At 52.2% G+C, this 23,317-nt stretch overlaps 6 protein-coding genes across 6 annotated transcripts; 2 read left to right on the forward strand and 4 right to left on the reverse strand.

Moving 5' to 3' along the window:
- Nucleotides 1–14: 14 nt before the first annotated feature.
- UCRPA7_5491 (putative translation initiation factor protein) lies at nt 15–842 on the reverse strand (the record flags this gene model as incomplete). The annotated part of the gene is made up of 4 exons (XM_007918038.1): nt 15–160; nt 211–333; nt 472–546; nt 815–842. The coding sequence occupies 4 exons, from the start codon at nt 840–842 to the stop codon at nt 15–17; spliced, it is 372 nt and encodes a 123-aa protein (XP_007916229.1).
- Nucleotides 843–1,989: 1,147 nt separating this feature from the next.
- UCRPA7_5492 (putative trna (uracil-o -)-methyltransferase protein) lies at nt 1,990–3,462 on the forward strand (the record flags this gene model as incomplete). Its single annotated transcript, XM_007918039.1, has 1 exon — nt 1,990–3,462. One exon carries the CDS (start codon nt 1,990–1,992, stop codon nt 3,460–3,462), a length of 1,473 nt encoding a protein of 490 aa, XP_007916230.1.
- Nucleotides 3,463–3,573: 111 nt separating this feature from the next.
- UCRPA7_5493 (putative hydroxyquinol -dioxygenase protein) lies at nt 3,574–4,740 on the reverse strand (the record flags this gene model as incomplete). Its single annotated transcript, XM_007918040.1, has 3 exons — nt 3,574–3,844; nt 3,912–4,393; nt 4,504–4,740. 3 exons carry the CDS (start codon nt 4,738–4,740, stop codon nt 3,574–3,576), a joined length of 990 nt encoding a protein of 329 aa, XP_007916231.1.
- Nucleotides 4,741–6,013: 1,273 nt separating this feature from the next.
- Nucleotides 6,014–8,697, reverse strand: UCRPA7_5494 (putative transient receptor potential ion channel protein; the record flags this gene model as incomplete). The annotated part of the gene is made up of 2 exons (XM_007918041.1): nt 6,014–6,064; nt 6,268–8,697. 2 exons carry the CDS (start codon nt 8,695–8,697, stop codon nt 6,014–6,016), a joined length of 2,481 nt encoding a protein of 826 aa, XP_007916232.1.
- Nucleotides 8,698–13,718: 5,021 nt separating this feature from the next.
- On the reverse strand, nt 13,719–14,740 carry UCRPA7_5495 (putative cation diffusion facilitator 1 protein; the record flags this gene model as incomplete). Its single annotated transcript, XM_007918042.1, has 2 exons — nt 13,719–14,255; nt 14,705–14,740. 2 exons carry the CDS (start codon nt 14,738–14,740, stop codon nt 13,719–13,721), a joined length of 573 nt encoding a protein of 190 aa, XP_007916233.1.
- Nucleotides 14,741–19,309: 4,569 nt separating this feature from the next.
- Nucleotides 19,310–21,287, forward strand: UCRPA7_5496 (putative sulfate adenylyltransferase protein; the record flags this gene model as incomplete). The annotated part of the gene is made up of 4 exons (XM_007918043.1): nt 19,310–19,478; nt 19,625–19,835; nt 19,892–20,037; nt 20,092–21,287. The coding sequence occupies 4 exons, from the start codon at nt 19,310–19,312 to the stop codon at nt 21,285–21,287; spliced, it is 1,722 nt and encodes a 573-aa protein (XP_007916234.1).
- Nucleotides 21,288–23,317: the final 2,030 nt, after the last annotated feature.

The raw sequence follows: 23,317 nt of genomic DNA on the forward strand, positions 1-23,317 counted from the left end.
GTGATATGAGTGCCTTAGAAACCGTGGATCTTGATGGTGTTGGGATCAAGCTCAAGACCGTCCTTGGCAGTGAGGAATTCCTGCATTGCCTTACGCTGGTCACCCTGGAGCTGAATCACCTCGCCCATCTCGGCGTCAGTGACGATGGTGCCATTGCAGGCTGTTTGGTGGCGCAGTTAGCATATGACGCTCCTAGGCATAGTGACTCACGTCTGGGGGAAGGCGGAGGGCAAAACTTACCAAACTTCTTCTTGACGACGGCAAGGATCTTCTTGCGGGAAAACTTGGGCGGAATGCCTTGAACAGTGGTCAAGGTCTTACGTCCATTACGCTCTGTTGTGGAAGGTTGAGTCAGTAAGATGACCTATCAAAGGCAGAGTATGTCGTCCAAAGTGGCGTTTTGCCGGCAGTGGCACGTGAGAGTGATGAGCAATTTTCAGAGAATTGCCGCAGAGAAAAGCGAGTACGTACGTTGGATGCGTATGTGAATGTAGTCGGCGGCCTTGGTTTTTTCACCAGTGTCCTCGTCGGCTTCGGCGAAGGGGTCTGCGATGATGAGACGTTAGCAAAGTGATGCCATCAAGCAAAAGAGTGACATAGGGCAAGGAGGGGCAGCCAGAGGGTCTCGCAAGTGGCGGGGTCAGTGGGCGCGCGGTCACCGCCGCTGACAGGAACTCGACAGGGGGACAGCAAGCAGCTGATACGACATCGGCCCCCTCGACGACACTTGCCAGCGGCAGCAGTCGCAGGAGACGAGTGTGACGATTGAAGATGAGGAGGAGAGAAGGGGGCAGCGAGGCAATGCGGTGCGTACCGTAGGTCTTGAGATTTTCGATTGACATAAACTCGAGTTTGTCGGGGTAACCTGGGAGAAGGGTTCTGTTGAGGGGTCGAGAGCGCAGCGACAGACTACTGTGGGAAGTGTCTCGCCGAAAGATGATCTTCCTGCTGATTGAGGGTTCGGGTCTGGTGAGATGAGATGGGACGGTGGAAAGACTGTGAAGAGTCTTTTTTGGTGGTGTTGTTGTTTGCAGAAGAAGATGCGGCGGCGGCGGTTGTTGGATGGTGCTAGAAGAGAGGGTGGGTGAGTGGTGAGTGAATGCTTGGTATTTGAATTGGGAGAGGACAGAGAGAGAGACAGAGGGAGAGAGAAGGGGAAAGGGCCGGAGGGCCACCAAGAGCAGGGAAAGCGGCAGGCGGGGGCCCAATTGGCCCACACTGCTTGAAGAGGCTGCTGCACGGACCAACTGGAATTTCAAGGACGCCCAAAGGTAAACGTAGGTACCTGCCCGTATCCCGGCACCTGATCTGTGCAAAAACGGATAGAGAAGGTACGACCAAGGTACTTGCTTCGTCCTCACGTTCTTTCCATTGTCGCTGGCAGCGAAATGTCACGGAAAAAGGATCTACATTCGGCCGGGAATTCTAGAATAGCAGGTAGCAGGTAGCAATTCCATCACCCATTTCCACTGGCTATTGCTGGCTACCAACCCGCTGAGCCACGCTGAATTGGCTGTGCCTGTCTAGCCCGATCTCGCCTGCAATCGTGCATTCGGGGCCTCCGATCCACCAGACTGCCTAGGTAGTCGCCTATTTCCAGGGACTTCCCAGTGCCACCCATCTCAACACACATATCTCCGACCAACGCCCTCACTCTGCTCTCGTGTGTAATTCCAAAGTTGACAAAGTCATCCAGACGCTTTGCCGCTTTGTTGATCAGAGCGACCTCTCTATAGCAAAGCGCCCTCTGTTCAATGACTTGGAGGAAGCCAGGCGGCTACCCAAGCTCATTGTCTTTTTTGCATGGGCTCCGGGTGTGTCCCTGACAGCCGACCATGCATTACCGGTACTTTACTTGAGCACTCGACGAGGCTGTAATACGTGATTGCATCATCCCTGCAAAGCTAGGCCCTAAGAAGTGTATACTTGGCAGCCTTGCGGGTGGAAGTACTCCGCAAAGTCCATCAACTTCTTTGTAATTGAAACAAAATGGGGTTCTCTCCAGACGCATTCGGTTCGGATGCTTCCCCATTTTTGGAAGAGACAGTGGCAGACGGCCCCGTCTGGTCGCCAGTCTTCCGCCATGGATGTAACTTCGACGGGGCAGTATTCAACAGAGTCATGTTGAACCTCATCAAAAATCCAAACATCAACTCGTCATGGCTGTTTCGAGCTGATATCCTGCTGAACCGTGAAGGCGCCGAGGCCCTCGAGGGCGTTGCCCCTTTTGAGAACCAACCGCCGCTTCCCACGTTCAAGTCTTTCCAGTGCGAAAGAGTCATTGTCCGCCGTATGATCCCTCGAAACGCACAGAGAGACCAGCCTCTGGATCAGACTTGTGTGCTGTACACAGGAACTGATTCAGGCAGGTCGCTGGTCATATATCTTCCCCATTTCAAGTCCGAGGCCGATGTGCCGTTCTACCATCCTGCGGTTCGGGGCATAGCGTTTCTGCACGAGTGGAAGGAAGGAGAATCTGCAGGACATATTTCGATTCACTATGTCTACTTTGACAGGGATAATGCTGCGCAGAAAGTAACAAGAACAGCATTGTCCCTCCTCGGTATGCTGTATAAGCATGGCGAGGGTGAGGCCAAGGGATATGTCAAAAGAGTTCAGCACGATGTGCTTGTGCCGCAACCTATCCTCCAAGACAGATACGCAAAGCTGAAGCAGAAGTATGCGAGAACCCTTGTAGACAACTGGATGGAGAGCACAGACCCAGGCAAGCACGTCTTTGAGGATCTGTGCATAGCAGCATTTCTCATAGAATTGTGGAATGATATGTATAAGGACTCCAAATTTCCCGGCTTCGTCGACATAGGTTGCGGTAACGGGCTCCTAGTCTACATCTTGAACCAGGAAGGGTACACGGGCTGGGGCTTTGACGCAAGAGCTCGGAAATCATGGGACACTTATAACACAAAAGCATCGACTTCAGAATTTGCCGGCGTGCAAGACTCGTTGCAACAGCTCATATTGTTGCCATCGATAGCTATGAAGGGAGACTCTGACACCAGAGACATCGCCACTGACAGAATACACAACGGCCATTTCCCCAAAGGCACTTTCATCGTCTCGAACCACGCCGACGAGCTGACGCCATGGACCCCGATCCTCGGCGCTCTCTCAGACTGCCCCTTCATCATGATCCCGTGCTGCAGTCACGACTTGACAGGGGCAAAGTTCAGGGCCCCACCGCCAAAGGGCAAAACAGCGCCCAAGTCAACATACTACTCCTTGATGACGTGGGTCTCGGACATTGCAGCAGATTGCGGCTGGGAGGTTGAGAAGGAGATGCTCCGCATACCAAGCACCCGCAACGCAGCTGTGATAGGTCGAAGGAGAACTGCAGACTCCTCGTCGATCGATTTCCAGGCAGTGGTCAACAGATATGGTGGGACAGAGGGCTACTTTGACAATGTCGTCAAGCTGCTCAAATCAAATCCACGCGGACACTAGAGATCTGCTCTATTTTCATATCGATATTGAATTGATTAGCTCCATAAGTTGTCACGCTATGGATATTGAATTTGGACACTCAAAGTCTAATAAGAACGGCGAGGCGCCTCCTCAGTCAAGCTCTGGGACCGGCAGATGGTCCACCATCTTCATCCTCAGACCCAACTTCGTCAGAGCATTCATGGCATTCTGGTCTCTGAGTCTGGACGTCTCCTCCTCGGATACAAGCACGAAGTCATGCTTCAGCAGCCAGCTGCCCTCCGGGATATCATGCTCCTCGGCGAGAGCCTTGTCGACCTTGTCGAGATCGATCACCAGGCTTTTCTTCACGCCAAACACCGCGTCTGACGTCTCGTAGGGGTCTCCCCGGAGATACAAAGCACTGCATGCTACGTTAGCCAACTCCCAAAAAAACACACAAACACACTCTAGAAGCTGGTGTTTCTCACGTTATGAGCTTATCCCACCCCTCCTTGCCAAACATGAAATGCACATGCGCCGGCCTCCAACAATGCCGGCCCAACAGAGCCAGCAGCTTGCCCACCGGCCCGTCGTGCGGGATCGGGTAGCTCACCGGCTTGATGCCCTTGAAGCAGAAGCGGCCCCGCTCGTCCGTGACCATGACGCAGCGCTCGCTGGGCTCGCCGCGCTCCGAGTGCTGCACGTCGTAGTGGCCCGAGCTGTCCGTCTCCCAGATGTCGACGGTCACGCCCGCCACGGGCTGGCCCGCCGGGTCGCGCACCGTGCACAGCGCCAGCATCGCCTCGCCCGCCGGGTCCGACGACATGCTCGCGCCGCTGGGCAGCGTCGGCGCGTCGTGCGTGTGGAACGGCCCCAGCACCGAGCCCTCGGTGCAGTCGGGCGGCTTGGGGTGGTTGATGTTGTCCACGAGCAGGGAGAGCCCGAGCACGTCGGAGAGGAGGATGAATTCCTGCCGGGGCTCCAGGTCAGCGTCATCGTCTTGCCAAGTCTCGTGTATCGTAGCGACGTAGGAAGTAGCAGCTAGCTTCTGTGTGAAAGCCGATATGTATAAGCACTTACATTGCGAACATCACTACAGATCTGCCCCGTTGCAATCAGGAACATGATGCCCGTCATCCACTCGTCCGTACTGAGGCGCGTCTCTCGCGCAAAGTCGTGCAAGTGCGTGACAAGCCGCTCGAGGATGTACTTGAGGCGGTCATTCTTGGTCTGGTTGTTGATGCGTATCGTGTTCGGCGTGATGTTATCAATCGTGAGATCGAGGAGCAGCGGTGCCTCGTTCTCTGGGGCCGCCATCTTGCGTCTTCTTCTTTCTTTTCGTCAGTCCCTTTGCTCGATCAACCTCCCCTCTTGCTCTCTTGCTGTAGTTCGATCGAAGGAGTATCGGGCCCAATTGGCAGACTGGCGAGGAATATGAATGAGTATGACCAAAGGGATGTTCGCTTATGAAATCAAGCACCTCCAGTAGAGACAATACAGAAAGATATGTAATATCGGTTGTCCACCGTCTGATCTCAATTCAACCAGATCTCTATCCAGTCTTCCCAGATCCGAAAGCTCTCAAAGGCGAAGTGAGCTCCAGCCAGTGACAAGCCGATCAATTGTAAGCAGAGGAAAGAGCTGCCTTTCTTAGATGTCCAAAAGGGAAAGAGTCCGATTATATCTATGCACGATTCTGAGACGTCATGAACCAAGCTTCCTTCCCTCCAAGGCAAAACTTTCCCGCGTGTGTTCTGAGATACCAAGGCAGGTAGGTCGCAGTACATAAGATCACACGACTCCAACATTCACCACCAGGCCAATGTGGGGTTGGGAGTTCCCCGTCTGCCGCATCCCACATGCCACCTTGGGGGGGAGGATGAGGGGTTCTCGGGAGTTTGGGACGGATTGCTAGTGTAATTGCATGAGCTAGGCTGATCGACGAGGGCGCTGCGGGGGATCGTTGTGGCGTCTTGGAGCCGCTTGAGCCTGTAAAGACCGAAAGCAACATGAGGTGCTCCTATTTGCGCAGCGGCGTTAAGGATCACGGCATCTAAATCTAGACTACGATGAGCTGGAGCTGAACGGAAGGTATAAAGTTCGTCTTTATTCTTCTGAACTAGGCAGACTATTACCCATTGTTAAGGCGGGACAGGCGATATCAGCTATTTGAAGCTACTTAACATCACTCCCTTGGTGGTGTGTACAGTATTGCTCTGTATAGCCTCATTACCCCTTTCCGCGCTCTGGATCCCAGTCTAATGGTGGCTATCCAAGCAAAGCAAAGCACAAAACGCCGCTCATATGCTCTTTGCAACAGCAAAGCCGAACCAATGCCAGAACCGCCCATGCAAATGATAATATGGATGATATTGGGAATGTGGTGGTACCTGCGGTCCAATATAACTTCGCTTAAGGAAATGATGTATGTTCCGTTGGTGATTCTTTGTTACAGATGGGTAGCTCAAACTCGTAAGCTGGGTATTCGCAGTGTAGTCGTAATCTCGTAAACCATCAAATGTTCGCAACCCAAACCTAAGGGGCTGGCGCTTCGGATACCCGCTCTTCTGGATGCTCTTCAAGAGTTTCTTTAGTCGGCGACTTTGGTTTTGTCGGACTCTGTGGGGTAGTTGAAGGGGCACTAGCTGGCGTCGAAAGCCTTAGAGTACTAGCAGATGCCTGGGGACGAAGTCCTGAAGGGCTTGTTACAGTGTTGGCTGCTTGACTGGCTGATGCATTCCCACCATTCGTGCTAAGGCGATTGGCTAGCGCGCTGTGCGGTCGATCGTTTTGCATCGCGTCCCATTGAGCGAAGTCTTTTGAGCTCCAAGATGCTCTATGTACACGAGCACCGCGGGGCAAGCTGTGCGTCGAGTATCGTGAGGAAATACTGTTGGTTCTGCTCGCACGGTTGATGATCTTGTTGGGATCGAAAATGACAGAGTTATTGTGAGGCGCTTCCATATCGGCAACGACATCGCCATCCTCGTCCTCGATCTTTGGTGCTCTGCGCACTGCGGTGACGGAAAAATAAGGTTCTTTGGGAACCTGGAGTTCTGATTCCTCGAGCTCCTTCTCCTTGCCCTTCTTCTTCTCGCTCTTCTCCCAGAGGGGCTTTCGAGTGTCAGGGCCCCTTGCTTGCATGCTTTCGAAGAATTTGACACGGACGCCTTCAAGTCCTTCCGGCTTGAACTCTTCGCGGTTTCTGGTCAGTGACATGTATGAGGACATTACACCCAAGAGGATCAATATGAGCAATGCGATAACAAGGAAACCTTGTATAACAATGATAATAACACCAAGGACAGTCGCGATAATACGGTCCAGGTTGAATTCCGGCAAAAAGGCAATAGACAGGCCTGTAGTGGCGACTTTGCTGATACTCAGCATCCAGACACCGAGCGCAGTGTTTCGACGTCCTTCAAATGGGTTGACCATGACAATGGCCACAAATATTAGGATATCGTAAACAAATAGGCCATAGACTTGGGCGAGGGGACTAGTCGCTGCGCCTCCAATGAAAGCAGCACGGAAGGTCTGGGCTGGTATGTACCAGGCGAAGAACCACCACTTTGTCCGCCGGTAGCGCGAAGATAGCCAGCCAAAGCGCTTGATGTAGGCGCTATCTTGGTGAACAGTAACACGATCGGGATCATTATCGATAAAATGGATGCGAATAAATGGCAGTGATCCGGCCGGGCGTGTTGGTAGCTCCGCGTCTCCCAATCTGCTTGAACGAATTGGGACTAGGAAAGGAATGCCCTTGAATATCTTTCCGTGTGTGAAGAGAATTCGATCTGGTTCAACAGCATATTTGCCAAACCGGAGGCGGAAATAGCAGGCGTAAGTCACCAAACCTCCAACTCCGCCTAGGAAAATAATAAAGGCAACAGCGGCGATCGCAGTCGCTCCTGTAGATCCATGAAGAGTGAATTGGTAGATTGACAATACCATGATCATGAAGAAGGCGATGAAGAGTGTTCGTAGAACTGCTAGTCCGGTGTATGAGAGATAGTGAGAGCGGAAATAGGTTAGGCGATCCTCTCTCGCCCATTTGATACGAATGAAGGCTTCGAGGAGCCATTTGAAGGCTATTGTGCAGACAATGACAAGGCCGGTGGCCACAAGAAGCCATATGAGCCCCACAATGAGAGCATCGGCAGCGGGAATGCCTGAGTAGGATAGAGTGCCTGGAAGACCTGTCCAATCCCCTGGCAAGGGCAACCCAGGAGCGATTGGACGACCAGCCCAGGTGTAATCGTAGGGGTCGCTCGCATTGTAGTCGGCTCTCCTCATCAGATTGCTGGCGAGAGTTTCCATTGCCAACGCTCGACCATAAATTTGTGACACCAGTCCGCCGCCATTGTTGATCACCGTCGATCCAGCACCACCCACTTGTGTAGCATTGCCAGACACACCAACAAAGGAGCTCACCGAGTTGACAATGGTAGAGCTGTAAATCTGACCGGCGGACCAGGCAAAGTTGCTCCACCACGCGACCAAAATGCTCGGGAAGTTGACGGTTAAGGCTCCAGAGAAGAATATGCTTTGGAAGGTCTCAAAGACCAGGAGTACCGACATAGAATGGGCAAAGTGGGATCGCATGTGAGGAATGCTCACACCATATGCTGCTGTCGCAAAAGACGCAAGAATGGCAATAACGGTGAATACACCCAAAACGGGAGCGATTGCTGTAGTGTGGCCCACGCTCTTCCCGTTCGACGCCAATGCCTGGAAACAGCCAATCTCTGTCTGGCTCGAATTTGCAAATATCTGCAACTTGATATAGCCTTCAAAGTCGGGTATTTGGAAAGCAATAGGCGGGATGGAGCCTACTTGCTCTTTGCCGACCTGAAAAATGGCCCAGCCGGCAACTGGTACGCTGGCGTTGAGCGGACATAGGCTGTAGATATTGACTGAGCATGGGTCGAAGACCATCTCGAATCTTCTTTGTCCATACGCCTCAAAGACGATGTACATCATGAGTGATTCCTTCTTGATGTTTGAGGTTCCGTCCAGATGGAACAGCACCGTCGAATTATCTTCGTAGTACGCCGCATCGAACCGTGTGATATTGAATAAACTCTCGCCGCCCAGGCAATCCCCGAAATCCCTGGTGAAAAGCGCGGGGGTTCGAGCAGCATCCAACTGGCGCGTGACACCTTTGCTATCGGTGCCGTATATGTAGGCGACTTCTCGTGCTCGTGCAAGCTGTATCGATAACATGGATAATAACAGCACAAATGTGCTCGCAAAACTTGTGAGTCGAGCCATGGTGGGCCGTTGTACGACTTGACACCTGCTCCAAGAATATGAGGGTTTATGGCTTGCTCTAGACGTCACAGTCAGCGCCGCGCCCGCGATAATGGCCCAGATGGCCGCTGCCTGTGTCGCACAACCGCGATGCAGGATTGGAAAGTGCCTGCAGCAGGCGTCAAAGACTCACAATGCAAGCAGTGTACAATTGTCCTGCCAAAAGCGAGGATGTCGGGGGCAGCGCCGCCCCGGTGTCTTCTCTCCCCCGATACCGTTGTGATTGTTACCGTCGCACGGCCGGATGGTCAATATTTGGCTGAAGAAACCCAACAAAAGTTTGCATGAATGCGGGTAAGGGCATTTAAGAGCAAGCCGGGGAAATGACGAGATCTGAGCAAGCGGGCTGTCGATCGGGGGCCGTGGGTCTGAAACGTTTGGCTTCTCGTATCCAAGTCTCTCGGCGGCTGCACCGGACGGGGCGGGAATGGGTTTTATCTAGGTGAGCGCAACGAAGGCTGGCAACCCCAGTGTTCTTGCTGTAACGAGGGATAAGGTAGCAGGCGACTAGTCTAGTGTCTGTTGATGGACTGTGGATTAAGGTGCTGTCAAGCGTCGGATATGGGCCGAGTCGTGCGAAATAGTCTGCTCGTGGAGGTGCTTCTCAGCTAGCTTGGGGATCGTGGTGTTGTTGAGTGACCTAGCAGGCTTGCAGCGGTGCTGTATGTGAGTGAGACATGCATCCACTGTGCAACAACAAGAACAAATGACACCACTACCGAGCAGCAGGCAGGTGACAAGAGGATAGATAAAGCCTCAACTTTCCCTCGTGGCAGATTGATTGATTGATTGATAGATAAAACGAACGAACAACAACCGGAGAGGAAAAGAGCGAGCAGGCGAGGGAAAGAATGGAAGGCCCGGACCCGAACGGGTAGATGGTCTGGATAAAGGTAACATAAGGTACAGGTGTGAGTGGGAATAATAAGTGGAATCAACAAATTCGAGACCATTTGGGCAAGCACCACAACAACAAGGGACCAGTGGACCACACACCAGTTTGCACCTTCCATTCACCACCCACCACAACACTCCTAGCGAGGAAGTCACCACCAAGGTACATGGACTAGGGCAGTATACATGTACGGCAGGTGCCGGGCGTACCGCGCAATACAATACGATATTACAGCGAGTGAGGTAGATTATTAGGTACGAAAGATGGGAAGCTGCGGCCCAAGCCAAACCTAAACGCGATTACAAGTGCCACCTTAATTAAGATAACCTTGTTGTGCCTGCCTTACAAGAAAACTCTCTGTACACCGGCGGACTCTTGGTATCTTGCCCAGAAAAGTCTATTCCCGCCAGACTTTGTTGTTGTCAATTGCTTCTGCCATTAGCATTAGGTAGGCGGCGTAGGGTACTAGAGTACAACCTGCAAATGCACCCTTCTACGCTTGCAATCTAACGTGGTGCTCTGTCTTGGGAAATCTCGTGTGTGCTGCAGCAGCCCTGCAATGCAGGCTGGGCGCCACCATGATGATGATAGTGGCGGCGCGACAGGGGGGTAATATGCCTATCGTGTTGTTGCAGCAATGTATCCACGTACTGTTTGGGTGCTGAATCAGGCCGTTTGGGGCTTACAGAACCTAGAGCGGTTGTCCTCACCAATCTCTCTTCACTTTCATTTCTTTCAGCTGAGTACTGGAATGTTGACTTCCTAGGTAAGGTCTTATTTTGATTACTTCCCACAAGCCCCCCTTTCCGTGCGCGCGCGATACGCAGTTGCAATAATCCGCTGCTGACCATCCAATTCATCCAGTGGAAATGGAGGAAACGCTCAGAGTCCAGGGATATTGTTCGTATCCGTTGTATCCGCCGCCCCTGCTCATAATTGCTAAGAAAGGGCAGAAGGGCAGGCAGGCAGGGAACAGGGTCAGGGACCACTTGGCATTTGGGATAACCATAAAATCGACCACGCACCAGCTCGGGCAACGCAACAAGGCGCTGGGCCAAGCAGGCCAAGCAGGCCAAGACGCTTCACAAGGTGGGGGTCCTGGGCACTGGTCACCACTGATGCCATCTTATCTTGGCGCCGTGCCACCTTCCGTCAGCAGTGCTCAGCATTTACATACATGGCGGCTTCCGTGAACCGAACAAAAAACGACAACGACGACGCCTGGCTGGGCATCAGCATGACTTGTAATGATTGGGACTCCGATCACCTGAAAGTTCCCCATCGCCGCCAGCTCATCCATTTACTTCGTTTATTATGGAGCCTGCTCGATGCACCAACCTCTCGCGCAAAAGACCTCGACTCCAGCGACTGACATCGATCTCTTAGACCGCTCTTCTTCCATCGCCAATCGAACCAGGCTAAAACGCCGCGATCGAGTTTGGCGCCCGTTCGGTAAGTTCGGGATGCACCCACCCCAGCCATTGATATCCATCGCCCCCGGTCATCTGATGGCCGAAATCAAGCTTGGGTAGACAAGAACCAGCTTTTAACAATTCCACAAATCGTCGGCGAGGGAAATGCGCAACGACCATCCGTCATCAGTTGGGATCTTGGGTGTCCCTCATGCTGAAAATCAAGATTCTTTACCTCGACTTGTTAGTGTGAGGATACTACAGGACTGAAACAAAGACAGTCCTTCCAAAACTCTTGGGTGCACTAAATCGCACTGTCAGCGAATCAATTTGTCGCATCCACTGGACCCTCATAGTGGTTGTGACAGACTACACAGACCGCAGATGCAGATCGCTGCGTCTCGAACACCCTTTGAGTACCATCGTGCTGCCGGCGATCGGTGAAAATCAGTGGTTATCTGCAATATATGCAGGCTGATAAGGACATTTTCCAAAAGAGGAGGTGTGGCAGCCGGTTCTGGCCCTCTCGCTCCTACTACTGCATGTATGTGCAACGCCTTTCCCGTAGCTACTTCACCTACTTTTGAGGACTTTGTCGCAGCCAGGTCAGCACGGCAAAGAATTAGCCTATGAGTTCTGGCTCCTGCTGGATCAGTCAGTTGATTGCGGCACAACGGTCTGACAGATCTCGACCTCGCGTCGTTGATCGTAGGTTGTGTCGTGTCCGATCGCTCGGATCCGTGAGCTGCGCATCGGCCTCGATTTTGTGACAAATCTTGTAGGACACTTCGTAGACAGCCTAGCCGCGACGCATTGGCGAACAGTTTCCACGTCCTTAATACTATCTATTGTTGAAGTAGCCTCCTCTCCGAGCAGCCTCCGGTAGCTCGGGTGGCCGGTTGTTACCTTCACCACTCGATCTCCACAGGAAGCTGTGCCTGTTCACACCATCGAAACTATTCCAAAAAAAAAAAGCCATCTTGCGCATACACCTTGTCGTAAGCCTCAAATGCCCAGTCCTCGCCCCTGGAGCCGATGATGTCTTTTTCGAGAGCGAGTTGGCACCCAGCCACACGACGTGCCATGTTCGGCTCTGCCGGTTCGTCTATCATAATAAGGAAGTGCGCACGAACCCATAAAGTTTGAATTTTTTTATTTCGTCCCGAGTTCGCTGCCTGTGCCTGCGCTGGTGCATGCGGTTGCTGTCCGGAAGCCAATATGGCCTGATGAAGAGAAACGACCGTAATGCGGGATTTGTATACGGAGTCATTCATCGAATATGTTCTAGGCAAGTCTTGAATGACCTCAGCTGGTCTAGTTCGGCCTTGGTCAAGTGGAATTGCTTCCGGACAGCGGCAAGAGTTTGCACTTGGGTTTCCGGAGCCTCTTGGAGGCATGGAAAACAGCATCGATTCCAGGTCAGGAGGGATATAAATCCGGCGAATTCGCCGCAAAGAGTACAAGCCTTGGTATATAGTGTGTGGTAAAAGTCGAACAGAGAAACGCCCATGATAAGTCCTATTCGTAATAAGGCGCAGAGAAGGTTCAGTCCATGCAAGACCTGATATCGCTTGAGAGAGTCTGCCGTCTGTCTCGATCTGAGATTTAGTTGTCGAAAGTTGAATAGAGAATGCATGTCCAGAAGTAACAATACGTCATACAAGAGCTTAAGGGGTACCCAATCGAGAGAGCCGAGTCCCATATTAGAAGTCCACCGAAAGGGCGTTGCTATCGACAGACGAATACTGACGTGGTCGTGAGGCGAGAACTATATCACGGAGCGACAGTAGTCTTTGCGATGGTAGGAGGCGACTCGAACAATGGCGTCGGTCTGTTCCTCGCAGAAACGGTATTCGGTGACGGAGCGATAACCGCGAGGCATAAGGGCAGCCATTCTCGACGTTTATAGGTACGCTTGAGTGAAAGAGGCGCGGATCTCATTAGGCGTCGTTGGCGGGTGATCTCGATGATGGGGATGGGGCGCTCGGTCGCATTTGTTTGCTGCCTGTCATGTTGTGGTCCGCACATCTCGTCGAACTCGACAAGTAATGCCAGTGCCTGCTCAGAACGTGGACGTCGAGTGCCAGCCTCTCTGTGGACCCCGGCCCGTTGCCGGGTCCCTGCAGTCCATACGCACCTTAGATTCCAATTCGGGGCAACATAAAGGCCGGACTTTCAGCAGAAGAAGGGCAAAAGGCTTTCGACTCGGGCTCTATTGATGCTGAGGCGACAAAAGTGGCGCTAGCTTCCGTCCCAGGGTCTCGGCGAGACGGCGTCTAGCATGCATGCTAAGGCGCCAACCCGGGGATCCGGGAATGCGGGGGTACAGGAGCCCGGACAATCACATTGGCCACATGTTCGAGAAGCCCACCATCTGCTCGCATTGGGAACTGCCGAACATTGCATTTTCAATTTTTGAATGAGATATCTGTGATGAACAACTTCAAATCCCCAGTCTGCTCATGGCAATCTCCCTTGCGCATCAACGAAGCTTCTTGAAGTTATGCTCCTGTAGTTAATTAGAAATTAGAGCCAATATCCTAGACAAGCAGCCGCTAAAGGACATCAAACAGTATCGACTTACAGGTTTGTGGCTAGTCTCATAATCAATATGCACAAAGGCACGCTCAACGCTAGGTAGCTTCTCCAGCTTGATTTGGAGGTCCTCAGCAACGTCATGACTCGAGCCGCTCATTGCGATCAATGACAATGTCGACTTCCACAACAAGCCGCGTCCAGCACAAGAAGAACAGGCCCAGCTTCGTGGCGAAAGCACAGGTGACGGCTATCACTGAAGGTAGGTGGAAGCCGTTGGTTTCTACCTGGGAGCCGGCGGCGAGGTCACGCGCAGACAGGACGATCAGGACGAGGGAGATGGAGAACATGATGAACGAGAAGACGATGTTGCCCGCCGTCGAAATTCGCGCGCGGCCAGAGAGAAACTTGTGGTGGTCGACCTTGTCCACGGCACGGTGGGACATGTACAGCATGAGGCCGGCCATGGGATCCAGGACGGAGTCAGCGCAGGTGGTGATGAGCGAAAGCGAGCCGGAGGAAATGGCACCGTACAGCTGCAGCGCGGCAAGGAAGACGTTGGCAATGAGCGATCCCTTTGTACAAATTTGGCACAGCAGGTTGTGCTTCTCGAAAGACTCCCTCTCTCCCGGCTCGTGCTCATCCACCGACTTGAGCATAGCGTTGATATCCTCATTCTGGCTCTCGTAGAATTACTTTAGGCCGTCGGCAGCCCTGTTCGCCCCCTGACGCCTACGGGAGATGTTGGCCTTGATCTCAGATTCCTCCTTCAGGTGTACAGACAGCCCAAAAGGATCGCCTACGCTGTGCTGGAATTCGACGTCTTTGCCCTGGACCGAGTGATGGCTGGGCTGAGAAGTAGACGGACGAAGCTGGTTTAGCGCAACGTCTGCGCCTGTTGAAGACGACCCAGTCTTATTTTGCTTCATGGTGATAAGTCGGTTTATTACGGAAATTCTTGATTCTCCAAGGTCGCATTTGATCTGAACAGACTTCTGAAAGATTCTCGATCTCATAAAAACGCAGTCGGGCAAAGCAGGTAACCCACATCTTCTGGATACTCGCCAGCTACGGTGAAAACTATGGAGCTAGCGGCGATTCAGTGATGTTGAAATCAACGACTTACACTTGGCACTTCATAACCAGGTACTGCTACTTGCATGGGATTCACGGCATTTCTCTGCGGACATTTCTAGGAATTCATGTGAACTGATGGTAATCAGAACACTTTGCCGATCACTTTGTAATACATTGAGTTGAGGCGTTCGAGAGCGAAAAGCAGTATTTCTGGGCCCATGAGGTAGAGATCTGCCAAGAGGCTACGATAGAGAGACTATGTCTAAGCCTCACTCAAAGATTCATTAAGTTTTAACTCACACAGCTTGTTGGGCACGGTGTATTGCTTTTAATGGGCTCATTTTCCTGTCCTCATTAGGGAGTCTGCAAGATGAATTGTTTCAACTTTGACAAGATCCTCGTATCTTGTGAGAATGCCATGTCTGGGATGAACGAGGCTCTCAGCAATGGGTGCAACAACGTTACTTGTGTTGAATACAACCACTGCGCGGGAGAGTGTCATATACATCGCAGTTGTCGCTCTATAAATTCGCAGGCGCAGGTGGCTTGCCACTCGGCTTTATGACTGACCACTGAGCGAATTTGGGACTTTTGTGTGGCTGACTGTTTTACAAAATTGTGGTGTTCTATGGACCTAAGCAAGGTGCCTAGATGCATCCAGACGGCGGCCAATCACCGAATTTGGCACTTTTGAGGTACACCCAACCTCTTTTCCCCACCTCTTGTTGTATATAGGACTGACACAGTCTGAACAATTATCGCAACCACAAGGTGAAGACAATTTCTCGAATCCACGCTTTTGCAGAGCAAGACCCATCGTGTTGTTTTATTATTGTTTACATGGACACCAGTCCTAAACCTTCACGCCGTGGACCCGGCCGGCCCAGCAAGGAATCGGTTGGCTTTGCCAGATTCCGAGATGAGATTACAAGGCTCTGGTTCATTGAGAAAAAAAGTTTGAATGAAGTCATCAAGACTATGAAAGTCACGTATAACTTCTCAGCTACGTATGTAGTCTCTATGAAAGGATCCCAAAATCAGTCCCAAGTTGACCAGTCACAAGGCCTAAACAATACAAGAAGCGTCTCAAAGACTGGAAATTAAGAAAGAACATTCGCACTTGCGACATGCTCCAACTTGCACGTTATAAGATCGAGTGCGAAGCCATTGGCAGGCCTCCTGGCCTCTTGATGAACGGAGAAGAGATCGACTGTATCAAAGTTGATCGCTTCATAAGACGAAAGAGAGAAGAGCTTGGACCCAACAGGTTTAATATTCTCTTTGCTTGCAGCAGTACATCTTCATTCCATGGCGATCCGTCACGACAAGGCTTCCATCAAAATAATAAAGCGATATCCATGGATTCAGCAATACCACCTACATCCAGCTATGCAGCGGCCGAGAATACCAGCGTGCCACCCTCGGACGTGCCTCCGAGCTTTCAGGCCACAGCTGTCCACGAGATTTGTAGTCGGTTTTTTACATTTATTAAAGTCAACGGCACCTGCATCTTTAGCTCATCAAATGCGCAAGAGCTCACCTCGCTCAGAGATAGTAGTGTCACTATTTCAGTCAATGTGGTCAAAGGAGCATTCTCAGCAGCAAAATTATTGCAAGCCATTGCGAATTGCCTAACTGAATTTCTTGCCACAGATTTCTGTGTTGATTTTCCTGTATATGTTTCAACGACTGGTAAAGCCGGGGGGAGAGGTTTGGAGCCCTGGAGTGTCTTCCTTGGAGAATGCAATCCTAGACAACATCCACCACTCGGCTCACGATCCATCAGGAAGTTGGGACCGCTAGACACGCTGGTAGAACTAAAAGGCCTTCAATCGAGATTCATGTATCACCTTCAAAAATTGAAACGGGCCAGCGAAGTCTCCGTGACGAACTTCCAGTCGATCTGCGGCCTGTTCTCCTCAGAGGAGCACGCATTGTTAGGTGCCATTCTAACGCTGAGTATGCTTTGGAGATTAATGCATCCCGGGGACTTAAGCCGCATCATCCCTTTTTTATGTCTCGTTCGTGCAATCTCCGAGGTCTTGGATGGTGGTTCCTATCTGGAGGTGTTTCCGAGCGGTCTGATGTCTTGGACGGAAATCTTCCATACGTTCAGGGAAAAGTTGGCGTTTCGAGAAGCGGTGAAGTCACTGTGGGATATCGACCTTGATTTCTTATCTGATAGTCCAAGTGTCGAGGTGCAGCAAAACTTACTCAATCTCAGGGAAATTGCAGCTGGATTTCTGCTCCAAAATAATGCCGATAGATTTTCAAAGTCTCGATCTGTTGAAAATGAGCCGCCGGACCGAAGCAAGATGCTTATCAATAGAACCCCTTACAATATGCTAGGCGGCCATATCTCACCAACACACTCGCAAGCCGCAATAAGCGTATACCCACCTGATAAACAGGTCTGCCCAAATATCGCTGCTTTCGTGCAGACGGCAATGAACGATTGGAATATTGACTCCTCTGTCATTCAAATAGTGACTGGACCAGAATTTGCCATTTGTTTTGCTTTTCTGCAGACGCACCACTCAGGTTCGCCACCTCTCTCGATCAAGCTTTTCAGGAATGGCTATTCTGCTGACACAGATTGGTTTTCAGGGGATGCAACCCTGTCTTTGACAACCCAAGGTATGGGTATACCATTCATACCATCAGGAGTCTCCCAAGCAAATAAAGACACTCTGAATCCATGTTTCGATTACTCAGGCGTTAGCCCGATGTTGCTGTCGCGGCCGGCGACGCCAACCATCGAGCAATGGTACCCAAATTTCGAAAATTGCTCGAATGGAATTGAATGGTGAAGGGCGATGGATTACTGACAAGATCAATCTTGATTAGACCCTGTGCTGATCAGTTCATCCCTGTTCGTCCACGGATGATATACTCGACAACGGGAGTATGTAGGTAGACTTCGGTTGTCGAGGAATGATTTTCGACGAGAAGACATCGAAAGGGTAGTAGTAGACATGGAGTTTGAAGTCATAGGTAGAAAAGAGTGCATATTGATTCCTAATATTTCGACAATCACCCGATACGATATTCTACTTTCAAGCCAATGCTTGCTGAGAGGGGAGCATAAAGCACTCAAGTCTGTTTTATGTCAAAGATTGAAGACAATGTCCTCCAAATCACAGTGCTAGATTTCTTTAAACCCCCCTCCAGCCGCGCGTCTCGCTATGTGTATTCACGGCGATGTCCCACAGCATTGATCCGCCCATACCCAGAGCATTATTGATATACCCACCATGGCTGCATGGGTATTCAGAGAAAGCCATATCGCTAGACTAGTAATAGGCCGACTTCCTTTAGCGTTCGGCACTTGGAGCGGCAACCTACCGAGAGCCGGAGCTCGACCGCCGAGGAGAAGCATTCCGCCTGCTTTGGAATATCTCTATGGTCCTTGGCCAAAATAGTCTCTAGGTGGTGTCAAATGGAAGTTTTAAGATGGGCGATTTTCACCATCTTCGCACGCAACGTTAGAGGCTCGAAACGCATCTTGCAGCCTCGTCTAGAGAGGGCGTGTTTGCGTGTTTGAGAATCTGCAGCAGCGGCTAGAGCCGATAGCCACACTGCCCCTCAATTGCCCTGGACAAGGACATGGTAGTGTTGGTGATTCTGGTGGGGTCAGTGTCGTCGTAAGGTCTCTCGTCTCGGTGGTGGTGAAGTCGTCAAACCGACGCTCATTCAGGCATTGGCTTTCCAGGTGAAGCCTCACCGATGGAGGGCTTTGTTTCTTTCCTCGAGTCTCCAGCTGTAGTAACTCTCGAGCTCTCGAGAGTTATGCCCATTATTATAGAATGCTGTCTCGCCTTGATCTGAAGAGTGCAAGGTAGCATTTATCCATATGCAAAATGCCCCCACAGTAGGCGAGCAAGCCACCAAAGAGCATCTGCCCAAAAATAAAAACACGAACGTGCATTGGCTCTAACCTCAATTCCCATGACAGGCAGCCACCAGATTGTCTCGAGAGGGCCTCATTCGTAGCACTCCCCAAGGCTGAGGAGGCCTGCCCGCGTGCGCTATTCACCATCGATCTCTCTTCAGATTGGCCGTTCCAAGACCTCCCAAGAGACGCATTTCTTCCATCATAACGCCCTCGGGTGGTGAATGACTCTTGGCCATGCCTCGGCGGAGCCGCGTGCAGGACGCTGTAGGTGGTCTGTAGGTCTCCATGACGGCCACCAGCCCACTAGACTGGTACGTCCCTGAGCACGTCATCCGAGCTAGCTGAGCAAATCCCACCTCGAACACCCGCGGGGCTCTACATTGAGCATGAGGACGGCCCTTCAATGGCTGGACCACAGCGTCCGATTTTGCCCCGGATGGAAATTATTTTTTACCTTCATCCGCTCCTTCATTAGTTTATGCCGCGAGCGAATGCTGGCCACCTGTTTAGACTAGAGTATATAAGAGCACTTGCGTAAGGAGTCGGGCCTCCGGAGACGTTGCATTCTGTCCGTCTGCCCTGTCCTGCCCTGTACGTGTCAGCCTTTCTGCCAGCCAATATTTGTCAGCCCTTGGGTTCTGGTTGCAGGATCTTTTAAAGCTCGAGCTCCTGCCACAAGCCGTGCTTCCTCGAAACTCTCGTCAGCTTCCTTCTTGTCCGTCCCCTTCACCAATTGACCGTAGTCGAACTCTCGAAACCATGGCGAACCCTCCCCACGGCGGTATCCTCAAGGATTTGCTCGCACGAGACGCTCCTCGCCATGATCAGCTCGAGGCCGAGGCCGAGACTCTGCCCTCGATCCTGTTGAGCGAGCGCCAGCTTTGCGATCTGGAACTGATCCTCAATGGCGGTTTCTCTCCCCTTGAAGGTTCGTAAGCGACGCGCAACAGCTCCATCTTGCTCCATCTTGAGCTATTGCTTTGACACCCCACCATCGAGGGGTCCCCTGGCGGACCCCACCCATGGTCGTGTGCGCTGTTGACGATTAGTGGCTAACGGGGACTGAATTCGCAGGTTTCATGAACGAGCAGGACTACAATGGCGTTGTCAAGGAGAACCGTTTGGCCAATGGCTTGCTCTTCAGCATGCCCATTACTCTGGACTTGACCAAGGAGACCATCGCAGAGCTGGGCCTGAAGGCCGGTGTGCGAGTCGTGCTGAGAGACTTCCGCGACGATCGCAACCTCGCCATCTTGACAGTCGAGGATGTGTACAAACCGGATAAGTGAGTAGACATGAAGATCGGGCAGTGCCGCAGAGCTAATAAAGCTGGATCTACAGGGCTGTTGAGGCAAAGGAGGTTTTTGGCGGTGATGAGGAGCACCCTGCTGTAAGGTATCTCTTCAAGACTGCCAATGAGTACTACGTTGGTGGTAAGCTGGAGGCAATCAACCGCCTACAGCATTATGACTTTGTCGACCTCAGATGTAGGGTTCCACTTGGATCGAGAGCCTCAAGAATAACCTGCTGATGAGTTTTAGACACTCCTGCCGAGCTCCGATTGCACTTCGACAAGCTAGGCTGGTCTAGAGTCGTTGCTTTCCAGACCCGAAACCCCATGCACAGAGCACACAGAGAGCTGACCGTCCGCGCTGCTCGCTCCCACCACGCTAACGTACTCATTCACCCCGTGGTTGGCTTGACTAAGCCCGGTGATATCGACCACTTCACTCGTGTCCGCGTCTACAAGGCGTTGCTGCCGAGATATCCCAATGGCATGGCCGTGTTGGGTCTGCTACCTCTTGCTATGCGCATGGGAGGTCCCCGTGAGGCTATCTGGCACGCCATTATCCGCAAGAACCACGGCGCTACCCACTTCATTGTCGGCCGCGACCATGCCGGCCCGGGCAAGAACAGCAAGGGCGTGGACTTTTACGGGCCATACGACGCTCAATATGCTGTTGAGAAGTACCGCGACGAGCTTGGTATTGAGGTCGTTCCCTTCCAGATGATGACATACCTACCGGACAGCGACGAGTACGCTCCCGTCGACGAGATTCCCAAGGGTGTCCGCACCCTGAACATTTCCGGCACAGAGCTCCGTGCGAGATTGCGAAGCGGACGCGACATTCCTGAGTGGTTTTCTTACCCCGAGGTTGTCAAGGTCCTCCGAGAGTCTCACCCTCCACGATCTCAACAAGGTTTCACCATCTTCCTGACCGGTTACCAGAACAGCGGAAAGGATCAGATTGCCAGAGCGCTGCAGGTGACTCTGAACCAGCAGGGCGGGCGCTCCGTCTCCATGCTTCTCGGAGAGACTGTCCGAAGCGAGCTTTCCTCTGAGCTCGGCTTCAGCCGTGAAGATCGTACCAAGAACATTGGCCGCATTGCCTTTGTCGCATCAGAGCTGACCCGATCTGGTGCCGCCGTCATCGCCGCCCCCATTGCGCCTTTCGAGGACTCAAGACAACACGCTCGTGAGCTCGTCGAGAAGTACGGTGATTTCTACCTCATCCACGTGGCGACTTCTCTCGAGTACTGCGAGAAGACCGACAAAAGAGGCATCTATAAGAAGGCTCGTGCCGGTGAGATCAAGGGCTTCACCGGTGTCGATGACCCGTATGAGGTGCCTGCCAAGGCCGAGTTGGTGGTCGATGCCGAGAAGCAGACAGTGCGATCCATCGTTCACCAGATCGTCCTTCTTCTCGAGAGCCAGGGACTACTGGATAGGCTGTGAACCCTCTAGAGCTTTTCAGGGGATTCGGAACAAAAGTTAAAAGTGGTGGACATTGACAAATGTCTTGCTCTCACGCCGTGACCATTGGTTGCTCCACGGGTCAAGAAAACCCGCGGGAGCGAAGTTCAGGTCCATATGTTGCACTACCTGCAACACGACGCGGGATCGAATGGATTGGATTAGAGAAGAGACAGAAGTTTTCGCTTGGTATCAGGTTGCATTTGGGATATGCCGGTTTCGCATGATGGCATTGCGGTTGGACTATATTAGAGAAGAGAAATGGTGTGTGTTGCCACGCACAGTCAGAGCAAAGAACAAGTAGAATTCATTTACCGGTTGTCTCTGCTGCCATTCTATCGGTGCGTCGTGCAGACATTCATTCACAGCATCCCGATCGAAGTATCGTGATGGGTGCGACAGCCCGTATAGCAAGCAACTCGAGAAATCGAATAGACATTGATGCAAGGTGCCGCGATCACGAACAGCGATTGAATCGCACGGGAAAGCACATGCAGGACGGGGATGCAGAATTAAGTGTAGTGCCTGGGCCAAGGTGTGTGAAAGGTGATGGGAAGAGGAGATGGATGGCCAGGCCGGTTCCTGGTTGGTGGTTGATAGGCAGACCGATGACAGATGCGCGCTTAACGACAGGCCCCCAAATCATGGTATTGAGACTTGATGCCCAACTGCAGGTAGGACAGGACCTTCGTACCCAATACCTCGCAGAGCCATTCTTCCGCTTGTTTGCACAATACCGTACCGAGAAGGAGCCAACTAGAGCTGGTCGGTCGTGCTTGCCAGCGAAGACAGTCGTAAGCCACATCTCGAGGCAAGTGCGAATGGCACTTTGATCAAGGGAAGGAGTGACCCTAGATTGAAGCTCAAAAGCACGAGTATGACTGGATTGCTCCCAGGTCTCTTCTATTGTCATCAACCCCGTCGAGTTCTGCCTCTTATTGTTCTCGAGGTTGCTTTATGCTGTAATTGTGTCTATTCTGCACTACGGTACGGACAATTGTGAACTCGAAGCTCACAAGTCGGCTCTAAAGAAACAGAAACGGTTGCGCTGGCCGTCCCGCTGCAACGCTATCGACCCCACTAGACACGCCGCCAGCAGTGCACTGTCACAGCCTAATTCAGGCCCAGCTGGAGACGGCGGGGGCTCCTCGCTACCTACTAGCCAGCTAGCGACCGGGGCAGGCTTGCCTTTAATGGGCTCCGTGCGCCTCTTCCCGCAACCATCAAGCAAGCCCCCAGCTCGCATTGGTCACAGCCGGCGAATCACATTCGGCTGCGTTGCTCTCGTCAACGCCCGCAAGCGCTGAACCACCACCCTCTTCTCGGCCTTGCTTCTTTAGAGAATCACCTTACGCCTTCCTCTCTCTCTCTATCTTACGCACCACCATACCTCATACCACTCCAAATCCTGCCTTGCCGTGGCACCCTGTTCTCGCCCCTTCCACGTTCCCGAGCTCGGCTTCCTCAGGCGCGGCCTTTTATGTGACACTACGAGCTTCTTGCTGCTAGTTTAGCAAGAAACAGATCCCAACGCTAGTTCGCTTGTGCAGCAAGCACACACACACAAAACCTCGGCTTGACGCACCCTTCTGGCATGGTTCACCATGCCCAAGGACAGGGACGTCGATATGGACGATCCTCCCCGAGAGAAACGCCACCGCAGCAAAAGTGAACGCAGCAAGGCCGACCGTGAAAAGGACAGAGAAAGAGACCCCGATAAAGAGTCGTCATCACACCGCCGCCATTCTCACACCCAGAAATCCGGTCGCCCCTCACGACGGGACGACAGCTCCTACGTCTCCTACTCTCCCAAACAACGATCCAAGACTGGATCATCCAGGGCGAAGGCCGCCTCGTCGTCCATGATCGACCTCGTGCCCGAGCTGAACCGGAGTGGGGAGAGGGTGCACATGCCGTATCCGAGCTTCAGCAAGGCTCATAGCAAGGAAGCAGTACACAGCCGCGATGATGTCTCGACACCGGGCGGTCGACGGACCGATCCTTTGACCCCA

The sequence above is a fragment of the Phaeoacremonium minimum genome (genome assembly GCF_000392275.1).
Source record: "Phaeoacremonium minimum UCRPA7 unplaced genomic scaffold PA7_03_scaffold_413, whole genome shotgun sequence".
Lineage (NCBI taxonomy): Eukaryota > Fungi > Ascomycota > Sordariomycetes > Togniniales > Togniniaceae > Phaeoacremonium > Phaeoacremonium minimum.